Here is a 24,775-nt window from a genome sequence, read left to right as displayed (position 1 = left end):
GGACCTTTCTTGGGTTTGGTGCTGCAGCAGTATGTGTTCAGTATCAAGCTAAGTTACCCTGTCAGACAAGGGAAATGCAAGGAAAGGGATTTAATAATTCAGCCTTTCGCTACAGGGCAGGGTGATCAGTTTTACCTGAAGTCTTACTTACCTCCTGATGTTCAGAAAGAAAAGTTTTAAAATCTGTATTATTACTTGGATTTTCGTTAAAATTTCTTTCCTATGGATGCAAAATGGGAATAGCAGTCCTAGGGGTCCCAACACAGCCTTAAGAATGGCAGCATCATCTGGATAATGGATTCCATTAGAGTTTAAGGATGGAAAGCAAATCGGAGGTCTAATGTCCCCTTGAGGGACAATATGTCGTCCAGAGGGACCTGGACAAGCTCAAGAAGCAGGGCCATGTGAACCTCGTGAAGTTCAACAAGGGTAAGTGCAAGGTCCTGCACATGGATCAGGGCAATCCTCTGTATCAGTACAGGCTGGGGGATGAAGGGATTCAGAGCAGCTCTGTGGAGAATGACTTGGAGGTACTTGTGGATAAAAGGCTGGACATGAGCCAACAATGTGCACGCACAGCCCAGAAAGTCAACTATATCCTGGGCTGCATCGAAAGAAGCATGGCGAGCAGGTCAAGGGAGATGATCCTGCTGCTCTACTCCACTCTGGCAAGATCTCGCCTGGAGTGCTGTGTCCAGCTCTGGAGGTGAGTGGTGCCGGAGGGACAGACAGGATGCCATCCAGAGGGACCCAGACAAGCGGGAGAAGTGGGCCCGTGTGCATTCCACAAGGCCCGCTGCAAGGTCCTGCACCTGGGTCAGGGCAACACCCAGTACCAATACAGGCTGGGGGATGAAGGGATTCAGAGCAGCTCTGTGGAGAATGACTTGGAGGTACTTGTGGATAAAAGGCTGGACATGAGCCAACAATGTGCACGCACAGCCCAGAAAGTCAACTATATCCTGGGCTGCATCGAAAGAAGCATGGCGAGCAGGTCAAGGGAGATGATCCTGCTGCTCTACTCCACTCTGGCAAGATCTCGCCTGGAGTGCTGTGTCCAGCTCTGGAGTCCTCAGCACGAGAAGGACATGGACCTGTTGGAGAGGATCCAGAGAAAGCCACAAAAACAATCAGAGGACTGGAACACCTCTGCTATGAGGACGGGCTGAGAGAGTTGAGATTGTTCAGCCTGGAGAAGAGAAGGCTCCAGGGAGACCTTACTGCAACCTTTCAGTACTTAAAGGGGGCCTGTAAGAAAGATGGAGACAGTCTTTTAGTAGGGCATGTTGTGACAGGACAAGAGGTGATGGTTTCAAATTACAAGAGGGGAGATTTAGGCTAGACATAAGGAAGACATTTTTTACACTGAGAGTCGTGAGACACTGGCACAGGTTGCCCAGAGAGGTGTTAGATGCCCCATCCCTGGAAATATTCCAGGCTGGACAGGGCTCTGGGCAACCTAATCTAGTTGAAGATGTCCCTGCTCACTGTAGCAAAGGTTGAACTAGGGGACCTTTGAAGCTCTCTTCCAACCCAAAGCATTCAATTTCTCTGTGTGCACAAATGTTCTCAGCTGTTGACACTAGTATTAGCAAGTACCTGGTCTGCACCCCATTTTCAGAAGGTTCATAAGAAAATCATTTAAGCTGTTTCAGCTGGGTTCCTGCTCAGGTTGCAAGAGGAGCAGGGCATTTAAAAGCAAGATCTAGGCCTAGGCAAGGAAGCCAGAAGCTCTTCTGTTGTTAAGGTAGAAGAAGTCTGCTTTTAGTAGAATAGTTCAAATCACTGTTATGATGAAATCACAGCTGTGATGACTGCAAAGGAGTGTTACTGCTTACAGCAAAACATTTGCAAGGTATGCAAAGTCTTATGGAAGGAGAATAAATTGTGGCATTGGATGATGATAAGCACTGGGTAGAAGTGAGGCACAAAGGACAGGTGTTTAGCACTGTGGCAGGTGGTGAGAGAGCTGGCAGATGTCATTGCTAGGCCACTCGCCATCATCTTTTAAAGGTCATGAAGAACAGAAGAGGTGTCTGAGGACTGGAAAAAAGCCAGTGTAACTCCAGTCTTCAAAAAGGGCAGGAAAGAGGATGCAGGAAAATACTGGCCAGTCAGCTTCACCTCTGTTCCTGATAAGGTGATGGAACAGCTTGTTCTAGAGGTGATCTCTAAGTACATGAAGGAAAAGAAGGTTATCAGAAGTAGTCAGCAGGGATTTCCCAAGGAGAAATCATGCTTGACCAGTGTGGTAGCCTATCTATGGCTCGATGAGGGGACGGCAGTTATGTTCCCCAGGGCACGGTACTGAGTCCAGTCTTGTTTAGCATGTTCCTCAGTGACTGATGAAGGGACAGAGTGTACCCTGAGCCAGTTTGCTGGTGATACAAAACTGGGAGGAGTGGCTGACACACCAGAAAGCTGTGGTGCCGTTCGAAGAGACCTGGAGAGGCTGGAGAGTTGGGCAGAGAGGAACCTAATGAAGTTCAACAAAGGCAAGTGTGAGGACCTGCACGTGGGGAGGAATAACCCCATGCAGCAGTATAGGTTAGGAGTTGACCCTCTGGAAAGCTGCTCTGCAGAAGAATGTGGGAGTCCTGGTGGAGAGCAAGTCAAGCATGAACCATCAATGTGACAAAGGTGGCCAAGAAGACCAGTGGTGTCCAGGGTTGTGTTGAGAAGAGTGTGACCAGCAGGTTCTCAGGGAGGCTCTCCTCCGCCTCTAGTCTGCCCTGTTGAGTCCACATCTGAAATATTGTGTCCAGTGCTGGTCTCCCCGGTTCAAGAGAGACAAGGACTACTGGAGAGATTCCAGGGGAGGGCTATGAAGGTGATGAGGGGCCTGGAATATCTCTCTTAGGAGAAAAGGTGGAGAGACCTGGGTCTGTTTAACCTGGAGAAGAGAAGAGTGAGAGGGAATTTTATGAATGCTTATCGTTATCTAAAGGGTGGTTGTCAAGAGGATGGATCCAGACTCTTTTCAATGGTGCTCAGCACAAACTGGAACACAGGAGGTTCCATGTGAACCTGAGGAGAAACTCCTTGACTTTGAGGGTGGCGGAGCGCTGGAACAGGCTGCCCAGAGAGGTTGTGGAGTCTCCTTTTCTGGAGTCCTTGAAAACCCTCCTGAATGCAATCCTGTGCAACCCACTCTAGGTGAACCTGCTTTAGCAGGGGGGTTGGACTAGATGATCTCCAGAGGTCCATCCCAACCTCTACCATTCTGTAAAGTGCAGGAAGTATGGAATAAATGGATAACAAAAAGAAGGAATGATGTTGTGAGGATCAGACATAGGGATCTGCCTGGGAAGGGGGAGAGGGCAGGAAACAAGTGGTGATCAAAAGGATGGGTAATTGTTCTGTATTCACTCTCCTGTATATGTAGGGGGAAATGAATTTTCCAACATTCATTAGCAAGCAAACAATGCAATTAAATTTATGAAAATGAAGAAATGAGGATTGTGCAATAGGTTTGGTAGTGTCTTACTTGGCCAGTCAGAAGGCAAGATTAGGTGCGTGTCAATTCTGTCAAGGGCTGAATTTTATCAGTGATGGGCAAACACAGAAACTGTGGCTGTACTCACCCTAACCTGGAGGTTTATCCTGATCCCATTTTCTTCTGACCAATTTGGCTGGAACTGTGCCATGGTCTGTACTGCTACCTCTGCTTCCTTTTCATGCAACCACAGTGCAGGTAGAGATCTGGTATGTGCCTCACCTTAGCCCTGAGATGGAGTCTGGGCATAGCCGTGATACAAATACTGATCTGAGAGACTGGAAGGACTCCTGGATCCTCACTTAGGAGACTGTCTCTAGACTGTAATTTTTGCTATTACAATTACACACTGCAATGCTCCCTCGATTCCATGGGAAGGCTGTGTGCAACCATCCCTTGACTTGCAAGCCTGATATGCCACCAGGAGCCTGTGCTGTTTTCTGTGTAATGTGCTTGTGGTAGTGCCCAGAGGCTGGCTTAGAGGAGTATTGTGCTTTAGGAACATGTATTTTTAAGACAGGCAATCTCACACATACAACAAACTGGAAAGCAGGATGGGAACTGTAAGGACAAACAGCCAGATCTGATTATCATCTAATCCACAATATTGTGCTAACAACTGAGTGAAATTACGCCTCTCTCACAGCACTGGGAAAAGAGAAACAAGCCTTTCAGTCCTAATAGAGCAGTGCCTGCAACAAGGGTTGCATGAATTTATTCATGTTGTACTCTCAGCCATCTCAGGAGCACAAGATTTAATTTTAATTAAAAAGGGAAAGATTAATAGCATCTGAGAGTTGCTGTTTCACGTGTGTGTTGTAGCACCCACAATATGAATATGCTCCAGGATTTAATAAGCACAGCATGTAGTTTAGACAGCTGACATTTTGACTGTTATTGAATCTCTGTTCTCTAGATCCTTATCAGGTGAAACCATATAACCAGGAACAATTATGTAAACAACATCCACATAATTTTTAAACAAAAAAAATATTGTGTTGAGTGACAAACTCAAAAGCTTGGTGGTGATTAGCTTTGCTTTCAAAAGCAGATAACGTTCATTGGGAATTAGCGTGAGGTTCTGGAAAATCAGGAGGTAATTTAGCTAGTCAGAGAAGGGAGGGCTAGGGAGAAGGGAGTGTGATAGATTGACTGAGTGGTAACATCTATCACCAGACAGTTGCAATACGTTTAGAATCAGTACAACAGCAGGTGATTCAGACCAAAATAATTATGCAAAAACTTGAGAGGATACCGGCTTTTATATTTCAACAGAAAGAAAAGTATGTTTTATTGGTTTTATGCTGTGTGTTTTGAACAAATGTTATCCTAATTACATAAAAAAAAAAAAACAACAAAAACCCCTACTGGAAAAGGACACCACCGTTGCAAAGCCAAGCTGTCAGGACACGTCACAATTAAGATTTTCCATGCTGTGTTAATTTGTCCCACTTCTGAGTATGCCTTCTAATCAAGTCTTCAGTTACACAATCACACGCTGTGTTCACAGCATGTCTCCTCTGCACTGAAGGAATATAACACCTGGAGAATCATCAGAGCTTGGTTACTTATAACAGATGCAGACCACTGGTTCCTATAATACAAGTAATGTCTCTCTCTAGAACACTGGGAAACTGGGAAACTCTCTAGTCACTGGGGAAAAAAAATAGATATATATTCTTAATGTAATTAGGAGAGGGTTGAAGTAGACAGGTCCTTTCCTGTAGCATGAACAATGTGTGACACTAGAAATGACATTTACCGCCCTGCAAAAGAGCTGCAAAGAAAATTCAGATGCTAAAGACTTTGGGGCTCTTACTTACGACAGCAGGTTGTTGTGCAGCATGTAAGTACTTCTGGTAGGTGGAATTGATACTGAAGATCACTTAGTATGTCCAGTATGGTTTATCTCACTTATGTGAGTGAGTAATCAAAGGTAATAAGCTTATTTCGCAAGAAAGGTGAATGGAATGTAAGTCTCAGAATTTAATTTGTGACCTCAGCAGTGTGTGATGAGAAGTAGGGAACCGTGTATGTTCCAATCTTGAAGTTAACAAGCATGAACTGCAACTCACTCTCCCAGTGCACCTGCTTGTAGAGCTGTCATCCATCCAATCCATGCAATTTCCAAAGCCCGGCTAGGTGCAACAGCAAGAAAACTGTCTGAGTTTATGTTAAAATTTATGTGTGAACTTCCTATTTTTACAGTTCAGTAGCAACAGCAAAGGCAGTTCCCTGTAAGGTGAGAGGCATGGAGTCTGAAGTCATGTATTTCCTGCGGTGCAAACAGAATTCTGTAACAGATGCTCTCGGTTAATTCTTAACACACATACCAAAACCATCTTTTTACATATATCTATACATAAAAAGCTGTTGAAATTCCTTACGAAAATCAGTAGTTTATAAAAATGTGTTAAACTGATCATAGTAATTTGAGGCATTTGAATAACATTCAGGCTTTTGTATCAAGGCTACCTATAGGAAACACACATAGAGAAGTTAAACGACTTAAGAGAAGGTACATGGAATTACATACATACCTGGGCATTGGCGACAGATTAAACAATTCTTGAAAACTGAAAAGGCCTTTCCCACAGCCTGCTGTTGACTTGCTGGGACTCCCTAGCATTTCTTCAGATCACACATGTTGCAGTATGCCAGAGCCTCTGGCTATGGTTATGGAGATGTTGATGCTTATCTGTGGAGCAGATTTCCCCTGGTACGGCTCAGAAAATAATTCACCTCCATATCCCTTTTAAACGCCACTGTAGTTGCCTAAACATTGCATGTTTGTATTCCCCAACTGATACTGGAAAACCTGGCTGGGTAAGTCACACTATTAGCTGATTGAATTATGAGCTCTGTGTTAGCTCTTCTGTGTATGTTTTCAAGCAAAGCTGATATTTTAATAATTGTACTCGTAAGTCAAATGCAATGACACTTTTGTCGTTCACTTCCATGCGCCTTTCTTGTTTCTTAGGATATGTTGATATTGGGCTAATTCCAAAAGGTGCAAGAGGGATCAAAATCATGGAAGTTGCAGAAGCAGGAAATTTCCTTGCTGTGCGAAGCAAAGACCCAGAAAAGTATTACCTGAATGGAGGCTTTATCATCCAATGGAATGGTGAATACAAAGTGGCAGGCACAATATTTCAGTATGACAGAACAGGAGATCTAGAAAACCTGACTGCTCCAGGACCCACCAATGAATCAATATGGATTCAGGTAAACAGGAGATCACTAGCAGAACCTGATGGGTTTGAATGGCAGCGGAGTATGCTGGGAATCTGAAACTAACAATGGAAGAATACATCCATTTGTATATAAACCACTCTGTTAGCATGCTGTCTTGCAAAAATCTTTTGGAGATAAGTAAACACCTTACTTGAGAGAGTTGTTCATCCTGCCTGAAAGCAGATGTCCGGCATCTGATGACTAAGAAAGTCTAGTATAATCCACTGCTGCCACTGGGGTAGCACTCCCACTGTAGTTGGTCAGTCCTTCACCCAGACTTCCTTGTCTCTTGTGCCAGCTTAGACCAACATGTGGTTGTGATATGAACCAAACTCAGATCAAAAGTAACTATTTATCACAGAAAGGGAGCTGATGTCAGACTGTGAACAGTGAGAGCGAGGGAAGACTGGCAGCAGTGGCTGAGCAAGAAAATAGAGCTTTATAGAGATGCATTAGTAGCTTCTATGATAAGTTAAATGAATCCATTTAGCATCTGAGGTTGCTCCCTTTTGTTGCTTTATAGATTCTAACTTAATGTAACCAGCTTCTGTTAATTCTTCAAAAATAGTTTTAAATTGCCCCTTTGTTCTCTGCACGTATCTTCATTTTCTTGTTTGCCTGTTGGTCCACCATGCAGGTAAAAGAAGTATTAGTAGTGTGATGTGAGCCACTATTACACTTTGAATGTCTGCTGAGGAGGCACATCTAATGAGTGCTCAATCTTCCCTGTCATCAACGAGGTCAAGAAAACAGTTAGGAGGAAGAGTAGAGTCTAAAGTTTTTTATCCCTTGTGCTAAAAGTCTTTTATCTTTTTAAAAAGTCTTTTTTAAGCACTTTTTTGTGCTAAAAGTCTTTTATCTTTTTAAAAGTGCTAAAGTCTTTTATTCCTTGATGATGTTTTTCTTTTCTCCCGCTCATCAACCAAATGGTAAATTTGTTGAGTGGCTCTTCCCAATTGGAGTTTTTCTTCTTAATCTAGAAACACTGAAAAATAATATTAAAGCAGTGTCTGAATAAAGTCTGTAGTTTTCTGACCTACTGGTTGTTTTGTAACAGCTGCTTCAGAGGAGTAGGGAAATTATAATTCCTAATGGTGATAGGCAATAGCGGCACATTTGGCAGTGCCTCGGGCAGACTTTGCGTTGTCTATTCTGGTAGTCGATAGGATACCAGTTATGCAGACCTGTGCTTGCAAAAGTGCATGACAAGCAACTGTGTCTTAGAAAGATACACGTGTACCACTGTCAGCACACAAATGAAAGTTTTGCCAGTCTGCTTTTCTGACCTGGCAGTAGGCTCCAAAATGGACTGCTTTAAACCTTGCTGGTTCTTCTGTTTTCATGCTTTGGAAGCTTTGGGCCGGTAGATTATCCAAATCATAAGTAATTAAATAAACCACACACTTTCTCCAGCTACTTTTTCAAGAAACTAACCCTGGAATCAAGTATGAATACACTGTACGCAAAGAAGAAAGTCATGAGAATGAGATTGGAGAGCCTGAGTATTTTTGGCAGTATGGAGACTGGACAGCCTGCAGTGTTACCTGTGGAAGAGGTAATTCCTCACTTCCTTTTTCTATTACTGTTTGTCTTCATTACAGGTAAATCTCATCTTTAATCTAAGTTATCCGGACATCTTCCTCAAAGAAGTAAAGTTCTTTAATCTGCATTTGGTGGGAAATCAGGTCACGTGATTACAATAATGTATTTTGGCTTTAATATAAAATGTTGTTAAGTCATTTAAGGGAAATAGGTTTCTGTAAAGCCCACTCTGAAATTCTGAGTCTCTGTGAATGAAAATCAAAAACTGTATACAGTTTTCTTTTCTTCATAATGTGTTGTCAATATTGTTCACGATAACACTACTTCCCAGCAGCATTAATTTATGACCTGCTCTTGTTTCCCTGCTGAGTCTTTCCAATACATTAACTACAAAAAATATTAATTTCTGTCCTGCCTTGATGAGCAAAATGCTTTTTGATGCATTTCTTAGTAACTGCTTTATTTAAACCTGTATTGAGAACTTACATGTCTTTGCTACTCAGTACAGTATCTTGGAAACAGCTGCAGTTGTATTGTGTGTCTCTGAGGCATGTTAAACCAGCAAGTAGAATGACAGCGATGAAGTAGGATCTAACAAGAGGTCTAGAAGTTTACCTTTGGTAACTCACAGAAAATGCTATCAGGAGAACTTTCTTTTAAGGAGTTAACTGTTCAATAAGATGAAGTTAATACTTGCAGTAAACCAACAATAATGATAAAAAGACTGAAGGTTTCTTTATTAAAGTGAAAGTTTTTATTCATCCTTTGCAGGAATAGTTTTTAAAAGATGACAGAATTGCTGTATGTGAATGGAAGTCTGCATTTGGGGGGAAGAGATTGCAGCCTTCTGTCTGAATTTCACTGAACAGAAAAAGAGTCCTGGAGATAGGATGGGAACCTGGTTCTTGCACCATCTGTATGAAAACTATAAAAGATCACAGAAGCTCCGTGTTACAACCACTGGACAAACAACATGAAATAAGCATTTTCCCTTTCTAATGCTGGAGTATTATTGGAGGTTTTGAAACAACAAATGTAACAAATACAGTTGGGAGTCTAGAAGCAGTGATGATTACAGGAGTGACAATTTTCTGATCTGACAATAATTACGAAAAATAATTACCTAAAATAATCTAAAAATAGTCATATTAGATAATAATGCATTTTCAGTGGGTTGAACAAAGGATATTGTATGGCCTTAATTTTAGAAGACTAGAAGAAGCATTTAAGAATAGTGTAAATTACCCCATCCCAATAACATTACTATATTAAAAAAAATATTTTTGTATATGTAATGAACGTTTTACAGAGAAGTTTATACATATATACGTTTATGCAAATATTTGTATGGTTTGGTTTTGAGTGGATTGTTTGTGAAGAGTCTTTCAGCACAAAATATTATGTGCTTTCTGGTTAGCAGAAAAAAACCCCAAAGATTTTCTCTAAATCTCTAGTTAAACCCAAGTGTTTTGCTTAATTGCATGCTGTATGTTTTAGTTCCAATACCTAGTTGTGAATAGTATTTAATGAACAATTGGCACGATAGCAAAAAGAGGCGGGGAGGGAGGAAGTGTTATTAGGCTGTTTATTATGTTGCTTTGGGTTTTTTTACATCAGCTGCACTTTTCCCAGAACTGTTTCTCACTAAGTAAATTATAACCCTGTGTACTACCTTCTGGCTAAAGGAACTGTGTGACGTGGCTTTGATTTCTATCTGCTACATGGATTACTTAAATAGAGGACTGCAGGATATACTTTTTTTTCAGTTTTTATTTAATAAGTGGCTTCCCCTGTTTACTGTCTTTGGGCTCTTAATAAATATTTATTGAGCTCATTGTCTTTTTCTTTGCATAGGTAGAAATTTTATGTTTCAGGCAAGATTATGGATTTACTGACGTGAGTTTGCACAGTAACCAAGAGATACATCACCGTTCAAAAAGGGCACAGAAACTTTCCCACTTCTCTGCATTCCTCCATGGACAGGAGGAAAGAAATTTGCTCTCTTGTCTCTTAGATACATGCATTTATAAAAGCAACTGAACAGGTCTAACAAAGGATGTAATTTGCTAATATATGATGCAGTCAGGGTATTGTTGCTTAGTCCCTGAACAGAAAAAAGGGAAACTGTCTCAGAGCTTCCATGCATCACTTGAATAAGGGGAGCTCTGGTACTAAGGTCTGTTTGCAGTTTTCTGCAAGTACCCGCTGCTTAATCTGATTGCACTCTGGACTCTCTGAATGTGGACCAGATGTGCTGTTTTCGTTTTATCTTGGCACTGAATCTGAGCTAGCTGGCCCTCTTAAGAACCACACTGGTGCACTAAATTAGCAGGTTGTACCCAGATGAGCAGAGCACAAACACATCAGCGAAAATACCCAGAGCTTTGCTGCATGAAAAAAGGGGCGTAGTAGAGGGAGGAAGGTGTATTTGGAAAATGTTAGCCCTCTGTCATTATGGAAATTTTAAAGTCTTGCTACATGTAGTGGGGAATATGAGCATGGTCAGAATGTTGATCTAGAACCGTAAAGTCTCACACACTTATGCATTATTGTGGTTTGATCCCCCCGAGTTCAGTGCAGGCCAGAAGGAAGAATAAAGGCACTGAATTTTGCCAGCATTGGTGGATTAAGCAACACCCTCTCTGACTTTCACAGAACTTGCTTCTGGCTTTGAATGATGAGATTGATTTTATATAAATGTACACTGTTTAGATTGAGAATTTGTTGTCATTGGCAGTAATACACCTGTTGTGCCAGTTCTCAAGCATTTGAAGAGTTTTGAAGGTTTTATAAAATAAAGTGCATTGAAGTAGGCAGGATCATCTTCTGCTGTTGGTGTGCTGCAGGACAAGTCTTACTGAAGACAAGCCTAGACTGAAGGTCCAGGGGATAAAAAAAGTTGCATCTGTTTAGACTAAAGATAGTAGTAAAATAATCTTCAAGGAATTTTGCAGTTATCATTTAGTAAATAATAAACCAATAGTTTTCCAGGATAAAAAGGAGGGCCAAAAAAGGTGAATTGTTGAACTAAATTTGACATCCACAGGCAGTGGGAGAAATGGATCTTGCCTAGCATTTTTTTCTCTTGACAGATCTGGATCTCGCTAAATATTTGGCATAGGACCACTTGTCACGATTGGTCAATATGATAGCAGTAAATCCAAGGGCATTTGGCCTTTTGTAGCCACAGAGATCAGGACAATTAAAACAAATGCTTTCTGGAGCCAAGAGAGTGAAGCAGATTTAGGAAGTGACAAATGGGGCCACAGGCACAGGAATGGACTGATGGCAAAGCCAGCAAAGCCTCACCTGTTCAAAAAGAAAAAAACATGGGTTTAGCCCTATGATACAGCTCCTTGTCCAAGGGAAATGTATCTGGAAAAAGCCCCAGTGGTGAATAATGTCTTTGTAGAGTGAAACTGTCCATTCTCAGAATTAACGCAGGGCAGCTCCCTAAAGATATTTTCCAAAAGACTCTTGGTCTCAAGGTAGCACCACGCTGTGCCCTGACCCCTATCCTTCCCCAACTCCGTTGCAACTGAGAGAGAGAAGATGTAAATGTGCTTATGTTTTCATTCATTTCCTTCACATGCCTCTGTCTTTTATAGTTTCTAAGAGTGGGTCTGGCCAGTCTACAATAATGCCATTTAACAAGTTAAAAATATTGTCTGAAAAATCGGTGTTTTCTGTTGCAGACATACCTAATACTGCATGCAGGGAAAAGGAGAACACCTTGCAATACCTGATACCTATTTGCAGTGAAGAAAATAGTTCAGTAACTACATTGCAGTCCATTTCAAGGGAAACAAATACCAAAGGGGATATTTTATGGTAAAAGTCTTAAGCCTTGCTCTGTTCTACTACAGGGCACTTTGACTCTCTGCCTACAGAGACTCCAGAGACTCTGGAAGGAATTGCTTTGCCGTCAGAATGTATGCACACTGGACAGTGTCCGGCAAACCAATGCATCTTCTAGCCAAGAACCTCTCTCCAGAGCCTAATGTCAAAATGTTGAGAGCATGTAAAACTCTTAAGCTTTTTTATAGGAAAATTAATTTAAACGCCTCATTGAGTTTTTTTGTAGACCAGCTACACCTTGGTCTTTCTTTAATTAATGGTCCGCATAAATTACAGGTATAATCCTTCATCCTTGACTAAAAGCTATAATTGTGTGTCTTAGGATCAGCTTTGAGTAGCCTTGAATGTAACAAGAAGCAACTAAGGGAGGATATTAGGCAATCTCAACAATTTACTTTTCCATAGATAACATCAGTAATTGGCAAATTTTCAAAGCTTTGCAGAAGGACTTAGCCGTAAGATTTGTTCAGGGGTTAATTGTTATGTGCCCTCTAAATCCTCCACAACTGTTACCAGGGCTACTTTGCAAAATTAACTGCAGGTACTCCTGAATTGAAATGTAGTACTGAACTTGTAGCATTGATTGTAGAAAACAAAGGTCACTGTATTTTCCTTTGCTGTTTTGAGTCTAAGATTTATAAAACTAAGAATGTAAAGGTTGGCTCTTGCATTGTGAAAATAACTTATGCATACACTGAATATAAATTTTTTCATTCAAATTTGGTGCACAACTGGGACAATTACATGTTTAAATTACTTTTACAATCAAGTATACACATTTTGTTTGCTTGCTTCTGGTACTTAATTTCTGATGTTTTCCGCCTTAATTTTGCCCGGACTGAGACCTATGCAGCCAACAGATTTCTAATCTCTTGTTTCAAAAACGTTCCACACAAGTAATTTTAAACTGGCATCTTTTTTGGCAAACTAAGTGAGAAATCAGGAGCTGAGTGGGTCAAATTCCCACCTAAAAAATCCTGCATTAGGTATGTAGTGGCAGAGAGAGATGGAAGCAATCTTTCAGCAGACTTAGTGAAATCAAGACCGTTCTTTGATCTGACTATTGTCATTCTTGGTTTCTCCTTTTTTTCCGGAAGTATTTGTATGGTTTTTTTCACAGAGCTGAGATGGTACACTTCTGTGTAACGAAACATGAGTGTGTGGGAAGGGTTGCAGTGCAATGAGTGCTCAGGTGAGCAGAAAAGAAAGGGATGTTCCCACTCTAGAGGAAAAAGCAAGTCTTTGCGGTGGGATTATGACCACAGAGACAGTGTCCTGATGAATACAAACAGCATCACTGCACACGCAGAAGAGTTGTCAGTTGGAGTAGTTAGCACTGAGGTCAGAGAGAAGTAAAAGAGGTGAAGGGAGGAAAACAGCGACCTTCTCAGAGCCCTATAAAATAGTGTTTATGTTTTCAATTTTACTGAGTTTTTAAGTGTCTTCAGAATTTTTACTCTGTGATTTAAATAGAATATTACACGTTTAAGTTATGTAACTGTGTGAGTATTTGGTAGGACAGGTTCAGCGTGAGATGACTAGTTTTCTATTTTTTCTGGTTCAGCTTCCTCAACCTGAAGAAAACAGCTGTGTTTCATTATGTCATTGTATGTGTGTATAAATGCATACAGGATTCCTTCCAACTTTGAAACTGAACTATGCACAGCCCTGATGAAAAAACTGTGCATTTATGGCTTCTTTAAATATATGCATCCATCCCAGAACTTCCCAGATTTTGAAACTACAGTGGGAATTCACATAAATTCCATATTAGAAATTATCTGTGTGAATAAATTAGTGTATTGATGCCAACAATCAGGAAATGTATAGTCATGAAACAAAACTTTTGCAAAGGTTTATAACGGTTTTAAAGTGAATTACAGCAGTTGAAATGACACTAAAAAAATCTTATCAAAGCAAATGAGTTCTCTTCTTGCATTTGTAACAGCAACATATCATGGTTTTGCAAGAAATAGGAACATATTTCTGCAAACTGCTTTGTTTGCAACTATCAGGAAGATTGCTAACTCCTCCAGTTACATTTTTCATAGCGTAAAACAGAGCACACTCACTGGGAGTCCTGTGCTGAACCAAAAAGCTTTCTGCTTTTTGGGGACAGGAGAGAGTCATGTAGCTAGTTCCACATTGTGTGCCCTGGAGCTTGAATGCCTCAGGGCTACAGTCACTTAATGTTCCCTTCTAGGTGAAACTAATCTTTGTTCTAGCAAATAAACCTTCATGTATGACTGGAGGAGACTTGGTTATCAAATCCTGTGCTATTACCCATAATTGTCTTGTATGTCTCAGTTGCAATTCTAAAAGTACTCTGAAAGCTATAGCATTTCCTCGCAGTGTCACAGACCTGATGTCTTAAGGTGCTGTAACAATGAGATAGAGGTTTCCACCTGCTTCTGTGGAATGACCCAAATATGCATAGAAAGTGTTTAATTTCTTAATGTTATGGAGGCCTTTTTTAATAATATCTGACTACAACCTACTCTTCACACATGCAGTACATGCTCAGTTCCCCCACCAAAAGTTACCTCTGCTGCTAGTTTTGCATTTCCTAGTGTTAAGAGTTGGTATTCTGTTTTTTCTGTATTTATTTTTATAAGTAGATTGTTAAATTTTGGAGGGGAAAAAAATTTGAATGCTGTGAAATCACTTATAGCAAGATAACCATAATGCTAGCATGAAATTTTAGGAAATTCAATTGCCATGTGTAGAGACATTGCTGTATAGAGGAACGTAAGTATATGTTGTATAGAGGAATATTCTTATATTTCCCAATATTATTATCTATGAATTACTGTTCTTATGTTCCAGATAGTTTCCCACACTAGTTATTAGGATGTGTGAGGCAAAGAAAAGCTTGATTCCTAAACATTCTGCAAAAAGTAGCCTAACATTTATTCCTGACACCATAGTAACAGTGCTATTTAGGCCCTTTGCTTCCCATGAGAAGAATAAGTCACAAAGGTACAATGACCTACTGTCTGCGTATTAATTGCTGTGAATTCATTTAATAAAAGTTAATAAATAAGGTTTCTTCAGTCTTTTTAGTCGTTGGGATTTGTTTGTGCCTAATGCTACTATTTTAATGCCTCTATATCAGTCTAGCTACAACCTTCCAAACTGTAATATTGCAATATTTTTTTTACTGGGCTTGCAGCACAAGACCTACCTCAAATTATTGCAAAACTGTCTGGAAGGCAGGACCCTGGAAACTGGCTTTCTTCAGATGGCTCTATTTTGGTTTATGTTTCTTTCTGTTAAATGCATGGGAGTTTTTGTAAGTGGAACTGTTACAAAATAAGCCAAACTCTATGTGTGGGTTGTCTCTGTGTCTCTTGTCATTACTCTTGTGATGAATGCTGTGTATTTAGTTATTTAGAAAACAGAAGATTTTCTCCTTCATATTATGGCATCATCATTTTTGGTCAAGTTTTGTACCAAAGCTTCTTAAAAGTGGAATTCATCACAGGCTTACAGTTTTGCTAATACACTCTAGTTTGTACTCTGCTTAAACAGCCTTCCAGGTATAAACAAAAGATCAGAAAACGTACCCTTGCAGTGAATAGCCTGATGCTGCTGAATTGCCTCTTACAGTGAGTAGTCCAAGAACCATTCACAGCTCTTTAAACCTGCTTCAGGGGCTGCAGGAGCCCTCTCTGAAGCTGACAACTGAATTGAGATTAAGGAAAGTGCTTTCTAATGTGTTGCTTGAGCTCTCTAATCTAAAAGGGCTCACTTAACACCTTTTCAGCTTCATTAAAGGATGTTTATATCTGACTTAGCCCAGACGTTCAGCAGAAGGGATTTTCACAGCTGTTGCTGTATGCTGGGATGTGGAGCATGACCCGTGTGTACTCTCCGTGCTGGATGATTTCCACAGCTCATCCTCAGCCTCCGGGGATTCCTGTTAATTTTTTGGTGTGTCTTTCTGCTGCAGGGGTGCGGCGCCAGATTGCCCACTGCATGTGGAAGGGAAGCGGAGCAATCAAAAACTCCTTCTGCGACCCAGCAACACAGCCAAAAGGGCGACAAAAGAAATGCTACGAAAAGGACTGTCCACCGAGGTAACGGATACTGGGAGGGCTCTGGTAATGCTAAATAGCCACCATATTCAAAGGAGAATATTGCTTCTAATACCAGATTATGCAGCATCTACAGCCTGCCACAGTAAGGGGCTCCCAAGCATTTCAGAATGAGGTGGCAGAAGCTCAGTGATGGACAGATGAGGACTGAGCTCTGCTACGAAGTTTCCGTACAAGTTACTGAGCAGTCTGTGCTGGGAATAGCGGCTCATCTGTTCTCATCTGTATAGAACCTCTTTTTGTTCAGTTTAGGTGCAGGCGTGCCTGAAAACTGTATAAATTCTTCTTTATTTTAAAAATCCTGTGTCTGTCTTAGCTCAGGTGATAATGTGTTACTGTATGTTCCAAAAACTAACTTGCAAAGAGGGTTTTTTGATGCTGTTTTTCAGTACATTTTGATATTCCTTTGTCCTTTTTATGAGGGAGAATGAGCCGTTATTACACTTAATATTTGGCATCTTTTGATTGTGTCTCTTCTTGTTTTTCCTTCCAGCTAAGTACAGCTCTCTTCATTCTGTGATCATATGGGAATAATTTTTCCATTCTCATAATATTATTTTAATTAGTCTTCATCTCTGTTTTTTCTGTTCTACTATTTTAGCAAGTAGGGTAAGGAATACTAAGCACAGCAAACATGCCAGGTGACGGCAGAACTGTGGGCTTGTAAAATAGGCATGGATTTGCTGGAAGGGATCAATAGTGGGTTTAGATTCATACTTTAGGTACTGGAACATCTTGCTTTTGTCTTTCATTGTCTTTGGAAATTGTTTATCATGCTGTTCCCAATGGTATGCCAGTCTTTCCATAGTAATTCTAGTTAAATCAGAATCAAGTAGAAGTCATTACAATGATTCCCTTAAGTATATCACGTTACATTTGCCAGCAGTGAATTTCATGAAGCTTTAATATAAAAAATTCTGCATGGCTGTTGGTTTTATTAGTTGTTCCCAAGTATCGTCACAACAGTATATGATGCCTCCTCTGGGAATGACATCTTTGTGCTTGCAGCCTCTATAAATGACTGATAAAAACTACCAGCATTTCATAATTCTTTGTAGATTGTTAGGAAATCTATTGACAGTAGATCAAGCTTATTAACTAGCTGACAGGTTAAGAGCTGAGGCTACCCACATGTGTAGGAGTGTTTTTTATTTATAGCACATATAAACTGGGCTACTTACTCCAAAGTTCCAGATGAGCTCAGTCTATCCCATTTTTTCGAAGAGACTGCATTATTCAGACCTGCTTTTGGAAGTGGGGGAGCAGAATTTATCTCTTGTTGGGCATATTATAGAATTATGTGACATGTGAGTCGAGCTCTTCGGCAGGCCAGGCAGAAAAGAGTGCATGTGCTTCCATGTTAAGTTTCTCGTGCTTGAGTGTTTAAAGCACAAACATGTACCCTGGAACGCAAGTAGGAAAATGTTCCATCAAAAACTCCAATTACTGATCAGAATAAACTTTCAGATAGAGCAAGGTTTTTGAAGTGTGTGTGGTAAATACAAAATTAACTATTTGTACCATCATCAGTACCATCTGTTACCTAGGCTGAACGAGTAAGGACTCCATTTAAAAAGTTACATGACTAAATGTAATTTAAGATGGACCATGAAGATGCAATAGAATAAAATCTTAATTCTGGAATTTCCTAGCTTTGGAGCACCTTACTTTCTTCCATGACTTCTGAAAAATTTTTTGTGTGCAATAGGTAATCACACACCATTACTGCTGGTCAAAATAGGTTCTGCAGTAATCTCTGGTAAGTTATTGCTAGGAGTTCAGTATTTAAACCTGCAGACTGCTCAACACTCAGAGCCATTTGAAAACTGTGAGGGAGGGATTGTCAGCTTAGCATGTCTGCAACTTGAATTATATGGTCTGGTTCCATTAAAAGTAATAGGGCAATTCGCACACTTAAAGTTACATTTGTGCCAAAGCGCCAGCAATTTTTACTAGAGAGAAGATAAAATTGGAAAGAAGATGCACGAGATGAAAACCACCCTGAAATAGGTTGCGATAATGTATTTTTCTCTTTTTTTATTGCTGTGTTCCATTGAGGTGCACTCGCTTTTTCTCTTTAGGCTCTAAGTTAGCCACTAAGTGTAGTCACTAGTTAGTTTTCTTTCGTTATTTGCAGAAGCCGGTAAGAGCAAGAAACAATCCAAAGAAAGGCAGGAGAAGGACAAAAATAATCTGTTCTTTTATTACAGCAATGTCCAGAGGCCTCATGTAGGGTTGTCTTAGCAATGAGCTGCATTCTGGAGCAGGTAGACAGTCTGTGCCCCAAAGGGCTTCTGGGGTGATTTAAAAGGAAGTGACATATACTATGTATATGTAACTAAAGAGAAGGAGGGCAGGTGTAGGTACCCCAGAGAAAACCAGATGGTTGCACAAATTAGCCACGTGCATAGCTTGATTCCTCTGAGTTTTGGGGGGTTTTTAATGATTAGGAATAGATACTAGTACCTTCCACATCAGTGACAGCTCATTTGCAAATGAGGAGTAAATTAGTCAGGAAACAGGGAAGGAACATGGAAGTTATGGAGGAAAGAGAAAGGGAATTGTTAGGAAATTAAAGAAGTCAAAAATGCAGTAAGATGGGTGACAAAGCAAGGAGCAAAAACTATTACAAAACTGAATGAACTTTGATGTGTTCATCAGAATGGGATTGTTATGCTCTAAGTTCATTGACATTAAAAGGAAAGAAATACAATAGAACAGTGTTGATCGTAAGTCAAAACCAATTCTTTCCACCTTTCTGTCTAGAAAAGTGTTTTCTAAATTTATCCCTTTTTCTTTCAGCATAAGGCTTTGCATGACCTGTTTCAAAACTCAGGAACAAGTAATGTTGTCTAGGAGCTTTAGTGGTTCAGAGTTCACAGCTGGGGCACATTTTTTTATACAGCAGCTTGGAGCTATGTTCTTGCCTAGGGTACTCTACATTGAATGACAAAGACTTTTCTGGTTTGGTTTTTTTTTTAATGAAAGGATAGATCTTTAGTCAAGTGTCACAGCTGATGCCAATGCTTCTCAAATAGCAGACACCCAGAAATTTTCATCCTCCTTTCTTAACATGGAATGCAGGTATGCAGATACTTGATCCACTCTGGGTCAGCCTGAGAAGAAATAGGTGAATGAAGCTGGAGAAAGGCTGGATATAAAGAGGACAGCTCTTGTCAGTAAGGCATTTAACATTGGAAGTTACTGCACTAGAGGAAACGTTTGTCTTTCATTCAGTGGAACATTGCATAGCACGCTATAGAAGACCATCCTTAATCAGAAGAGACACATAAGGGACTTGTTTTTACTTCATGAAGAAAGAAGGTATAGAAAAGTCCGTCCAGAGTCTAGGCCCAGTGGTGCAGCACTGCAGTGCACTGATCCCACATGGGCACACGCAGCATTGCTCTGACTAGCCTGGTTATTGTGTCTTGCTGCTTCCCCTTCCAGAGCCAGTTTGAACACTTGTGGACTACCAGCAGCATAGACACGTGTGAGGGGACCTTCTTCACCTTTGTGCTGTCATTACAGACTCACTGGTGACTTTAATTTGTCAACTCTTTCTGTACTGAGGTAGCAATAAGCAGATATACAATAGGATAGAGGAAATAGATTACTAAACTTGCTGGTGGTTCCTCAAATTTGTATTTGGAAGACAATCTTAGAACTCTTACACATCACGGAAACATAATACTTGGTTCCTACTGCCGTCTGGGAGTCAGCATCTTTCAGTGACTGGCTGATACTGGAGCACAGAACAGATTAGAAAGCATGAGTGATCTGGGCTTCATACGAAAAGCATGTATCTGAACCCAGAATTTAAATTACTGGTTCTTTTTCTTGTAGTCTCTGACCTTTTCCTTAGTGATTTGTTTTGTGATGTTTCTTAACCCTCTGGGTTTCAGATGGTGGGCAGGAGAATGGCAGAAATGTTCAACTACGTGTGGCCCCACAGGCCAGAAGAAGAGAACTGTGCTTTGCATCCAGACAGTGGGATCTGATGAGCAGGCGCTGGCTGTCACAGAGTGCCAGCACCTGCTTAAGCCAAAGACCCATCTGTCATGCAACAGAGATGTCTTGTGCCCATCTGACTGGACAGTGAGCAACTGGACTGAGGTAAATTCATGTCATTTGTAATACTGAACTTTTTTTCGAAATAACGTATTATAGTCAGCAGAGAGCATGACCTGCTTTTTTGCCCCCTTTTCTTTTTTTAATTTTTTTTTGTTACCGAATCTTTTGTGTAGAAATGAAAAAGCTGGCCTGCTTGCTGAAGACCTCAGCAAGTGTTGAGTGTTAGCTGTTTGAATCATAGAATAAATCATAGAACAGTTTGGGATGGAAGGAACCTAAATGATCATCTAGTTCCAACCATTCTGCCATGGACAGGGACTCCTCCCGCTAGCCCAAGGTGCTCAGATCTCCATCCAGCCTGGCCTTGAACACTTCCAGAGATCGGGCATCCACAACTTCCCTAGGAAACCTGTTCCAGTGTCTCAACACCCTCACAGTGATGAACTTCTTCCTTACATCTAATCTAAGTCTACCCTCTTTCAGTTTAAAGCCATTACCCCTCAGTCTATCACTACATGCTCTTGTAAAACTTCCTCTCCATGTTTCCTGTAAGCCTCTTTCAGGTACTGGAAGGTCACTATGAGGTTTCCCAAAGCCTTCTCTTTTCCAGGCTGAATGAGCCAGAATCTAATCTTTCAGCCTGTTTGTATAGGAGAGGTTCTTGAGCTCTCTGATCATCTTTGGCGCCCTCCTCTGGATTCCCTTGTCCTGCTTAATGTTGGGGGCCCCAAAGCTGAATGCAGTGCTCCAGGTGGGGTCTCACAGAAGCAGAGTACAGGGTGAGAATCAACTCCCTCAGTTTCTAGGGGTTTGGCTTGCTGAGCCAGACTGGGACTGTAGAACAGAGCATGCTTTCATGCTAAAAATCTCTGATGATGCTAAGCCTAGTGGGAGACGGCAGTGCGTGCCCTGGCAGCCAAGAAGACAAAACCACATCCCGGGTGCATCAAACGCAGCATCACCAGCCGGTCAGAAGAGGTGACTACCCCTCACCGCTCTGTTCAGCGTTGGTGTGGCCTCTCCTCGAGTGCTGCGTGCAGTGCTGGGACCCACAACTGAAGAAGATGTGAAGGTCCTTAAATGCCTCCAGAGGAGGGCAACAGATCCAGTGCAGGGGCTGCAAGGAATGTCCTGTGAGGAGCAGATGAGGGCTCTGGGCTTGTCTAGTTTGGAGAGAAGGAGACTGAGGGGCAACCTGATTGCTCTCTACAGCTTCCCGGGGATGGGATGTGGAGAGGGAGGTGCTGAGCTCTTCTCCCTGATATCCAGTGGCAGGACACGTGGGAATGGCTCCCAACCGCGTGCTGTGCTCTTCTCCCTGATATCAAGTGGCAGGACACGTGGGAATGGCTCCAAGCTGCACCAAGGGAGGTTCAGGCTGGACATTAGGAAGCATTTCTTTCCTGCGAGGGTAGTCAAACACTGGAACTGGCTTACTAAAGAGGTGGTCTGTGCCCCAAGCCTGTCAGGACAATGCCTTTAACAATGTGCTCTAACTTCTGGTCAGCCCTGGAGTGGTCAGACAGTTGGTCTAGGTGATTGTTTTAGGTCCCTTCCAACTGAACTATTCCATTCCCTTTTTGAAAATTTCTCTCCCTTATTTTTCCTAACTTTTTTTACCAAACTCACTATCATGTGTGAGAGCAGAATTTTGTGACGGTATTAATTCAGTTTATGCAACTTACAAACTGTCGTCACTGAATGATGATTGTTTTGTGAATTGTGTAGCCACGTCTTTTAACTGCCTGTGAAAAAATAGGCAGGGATTACATGGCTAACAGTAAGATAATATAGATGGGGCATGCTGTTACAGCATACAGCCAGAGCTCATGTGTCATTGGATTGTATTTGCAAGTTACTGACAGAAATACATGTCTACACCTGTAGAAATTGGGCAGGGAGCATAAGGCAGACTATTTCTCCTGCACAAATGACAGGGTTGACAGAAGACTTGTACCTGCAGAATGTTCTTTATTGTTGAGTGTAAAGGAGAGATTTTATACAGCCAAAACTTACTTTTGCTCTGGCTGTTAGAAATTCTGTGTCTTATAAACTGAAATACTTACTTAGGCAGATAATGAGGATTTAGAGTGTTGTGGCCATTCTGAAATCTCTTTTTAGTACATGGCTGTAATCTAAAGCAGAGATTTTCAAAGTAGTACTTGGAGGCATTACCATAAAACGTTAATGAGGTTGGATGTTCCTGTTAACTCACATGAATGCGAATCTAAATAATCCACAAAGTATGGCAAAGTATGATGAAGTAAGTGAGTTGTATTTCTGTGTAAGCAACAGCTTAATGTTAGTAGTTGTTTTCCTCAATAAGCAAAATCCTTTACTGGATTATTTCAGAGGTCAAATTGCAGCTGATGTAAATTGCATAGCTCTGAGTATTTTAAATGTGCTGAACAGCTGGAAGTGCAAGGAGGATGGACAGAATAGCCAGTGAACTTACCTGCTCAGAGGTTACTCTGCTTTCCTTCCTGCTCCTGTTCTTGCAGAGTTGATGGTATTTTACAGGTGTTAATATCAGAGAAAGCCCCAGAAACACAACAAGGTCACTGGTGTTTCTACTGCTCCATGACCTAGACTAGCTCTAAAAATGGTTAGATATTCCATTGCTTTTAGAGGACTGCCATAAGAGTGCTCACCACTTCATGCTGAGCACCTGGTTTAAGGCAGCTGAGTTAACCTAGGAAGGCTTCTTCCAGTAGGTTGTATATAACATCTCCATTCATACCCAAACAGTCATCCAGCCTTAGTACCTCAAACCAGAGAAGTGTCTTGAAATTTCAGAAAGTCCTCAGTGAAGGGAGAGCTGCTGAAGGCATTCCTATGCCTATGGGGTTGAAGATGAAAAGCATCACAGAAAAACTAGGTCTTCTTGGCTTCCGGCACCTTTTACACACAACAGTGCTTGCATTTAAATAAAAGCCAGATAGGTTAATTACTTTCAGTAGCCTGCAATTTAGGAGATACGTGCTAGCAGCCCTGGCAGCATGTGGTTGTTGCACTAAAACTGAATGAAAATTCCATTTCACAAAGTCAACAAGGATCTGTGAGCTTCATGTATTGTATGATCACAGACGGTTTGTGACACTGGGTAGCCAGCTCTGAGCCAGTCAGGTATGGTTTTGATGGCAAGATTTTAGTCTGTTTTTTATAACATCTTGAAAAAGGTATTGGCTAAACAACTTTTGTGATTCACTGAAGAATCAAATACTAGCATATTACTTTCATAGTTTGTCTTTATCATCCAGTCTTTTTTCACCCGTTTCTGCAAGGTGACATTTACTGTTCTAAAAATTTAGAAGGAGCTCCATGATAGAACACTAGAATGAAGGGCTTGTTCCTCAGGAAAAGCTTTGTTATTGATTATTTATAATGATACTTCTTTTTTATAAACAGCTGTCATTTGATACTTATTTTTATTGATATGTGCAGCAGAATGAAGAGAAGAGATATATTAATTCTGTTTCATTTGCAGTGCACAGTTACTTGTGGTGGTGGAATAAGGACTCGTAATGTCACTTGTGCCAAAAATAATGATGAGCCATGTGATACTTCAAAGAGACCAAACTCTAAGGCCCTGTGTGGTCTGCAGCAATGTCCTTCTGCTGGAAGATTTCTGGTACCCCCACTGGCACCCAGAAGAGGAAAGATCATAATCAGAAAAACAACTACTAATCCCAGCCAGAGTCCGCCTCACAGAATACCCATACCAAGCCCAAGGACACACACAACAACAAAACCACACAAGCCTGAAAGTGTAACTCCCTGTTTGCCTACATCCTCTGTTTTGGGTAATGTCTCAGAAAAAGCAGGAACAACCAACAGAACATTACAAAATAATTTTGCTGGACCAAGTGATGTTTACAGTTATCCAGTTGTTTCTACTGAAAATAGTTCACACCAAAATACTACTTCATGGCCTTTTCATAATAGCTTTAGTAATGAAATTATAAGACATACTGAAAATATTTCTGAAAGTGAGCCAGTTTCTCCTGTAGGGAGTGAGGTGCAAAGAAGTGAGGACAATCCTGTCTTCTCTATTACTAGTAATCCAAAAATAACATCCAACTATGATTACTTAACCGAAGAATCTGACAACACTGATGGGTCGCTTGGAGGCAGTGAGAAACCCATTGATCTCCATTACAGCACACAACTCAATCCTGAAATCGGAACCAGGGGTATAACCCTAGATACTGGCTCTCCTGTCCTTCAGAATGAGAGAGCGACTTCTCAGCCCCACCCAGCATCTCATCACCAACACCCTTCTCCGCTCCTGCCTGATAGCAGAGCAGCAAAAGGGGTGTCATTTCCAACAACAACAAACTATGTCAGTCTGCAAGTTGATGTGCCTGTTGTAGAAGTAGCTACCCCGCAAGCATCAGTTACAGTAATGCCCACAGTGTTTGGCCATGTACCAAGGGACCAGACTGACAACAGAAGAGAAATGACACTACCTGGC

At 41.1% G+C, this 24,775-nt stretch overlaps 1 protein-coding gene across 1 annotated transcript in view; it reads left to right on the top strand.

Moving 5' to 3' along the window:
- LOC104500044 (A disintegrin and metalloproteinase with thrombospondin motifs 12-like) overlaps positions 1-24,775 on the top strand; it is a gene marked incomplete at its 5' end in the record, with an annotated part of 48,104 nt that overhangs the window by 9,568 nt on the left and 13,761 nt on the right. Inside the window, 5 exons of the mRNA XM_010143637.1 lie at positions 6,477-6,721; positions 8,144-8,285; positions 16,083-16,209; positions 20,133-20,343; positions 23,789-23,932. Of these exons, the coding sequence (XP_010141939.1) occupies positions 6,477-6,721; positions 8,144-8,285; positions 16,083-16,209; positions 20,133-20,343; positions 23,789-23,932 (869 nt within the window). The remainder of the gene's footprint in view (positions 1-6,476; positions 6,722-8,143; positions 8,286-16,082; positions 16,210-20,132; positions 20,344-23,788; positions 23,933-24,775) is intronic.

The sequence above is a fragment of the Buceros rhinoceros genome, unplaced genomic scaffold, assembly GCF_000710305.1.
Source record: "Buceros rhinoceros silvestris isolate BGI_N320 unplaced genomic scaffold, ASM71030v1 scaffold7649, whole genome shotgun sequence".
Classification (NCBI taxonomy): Eukaryota; Metazoa; Chordata; class Aves; order Bucerotiformes; family Bucerotidae; genus Buceros; species Buceros rhinoceros.
Note: the sequence above shows the minus strand (reverse complement) of the source record. Positions and strands in the feature narration are given on the sequence as shown.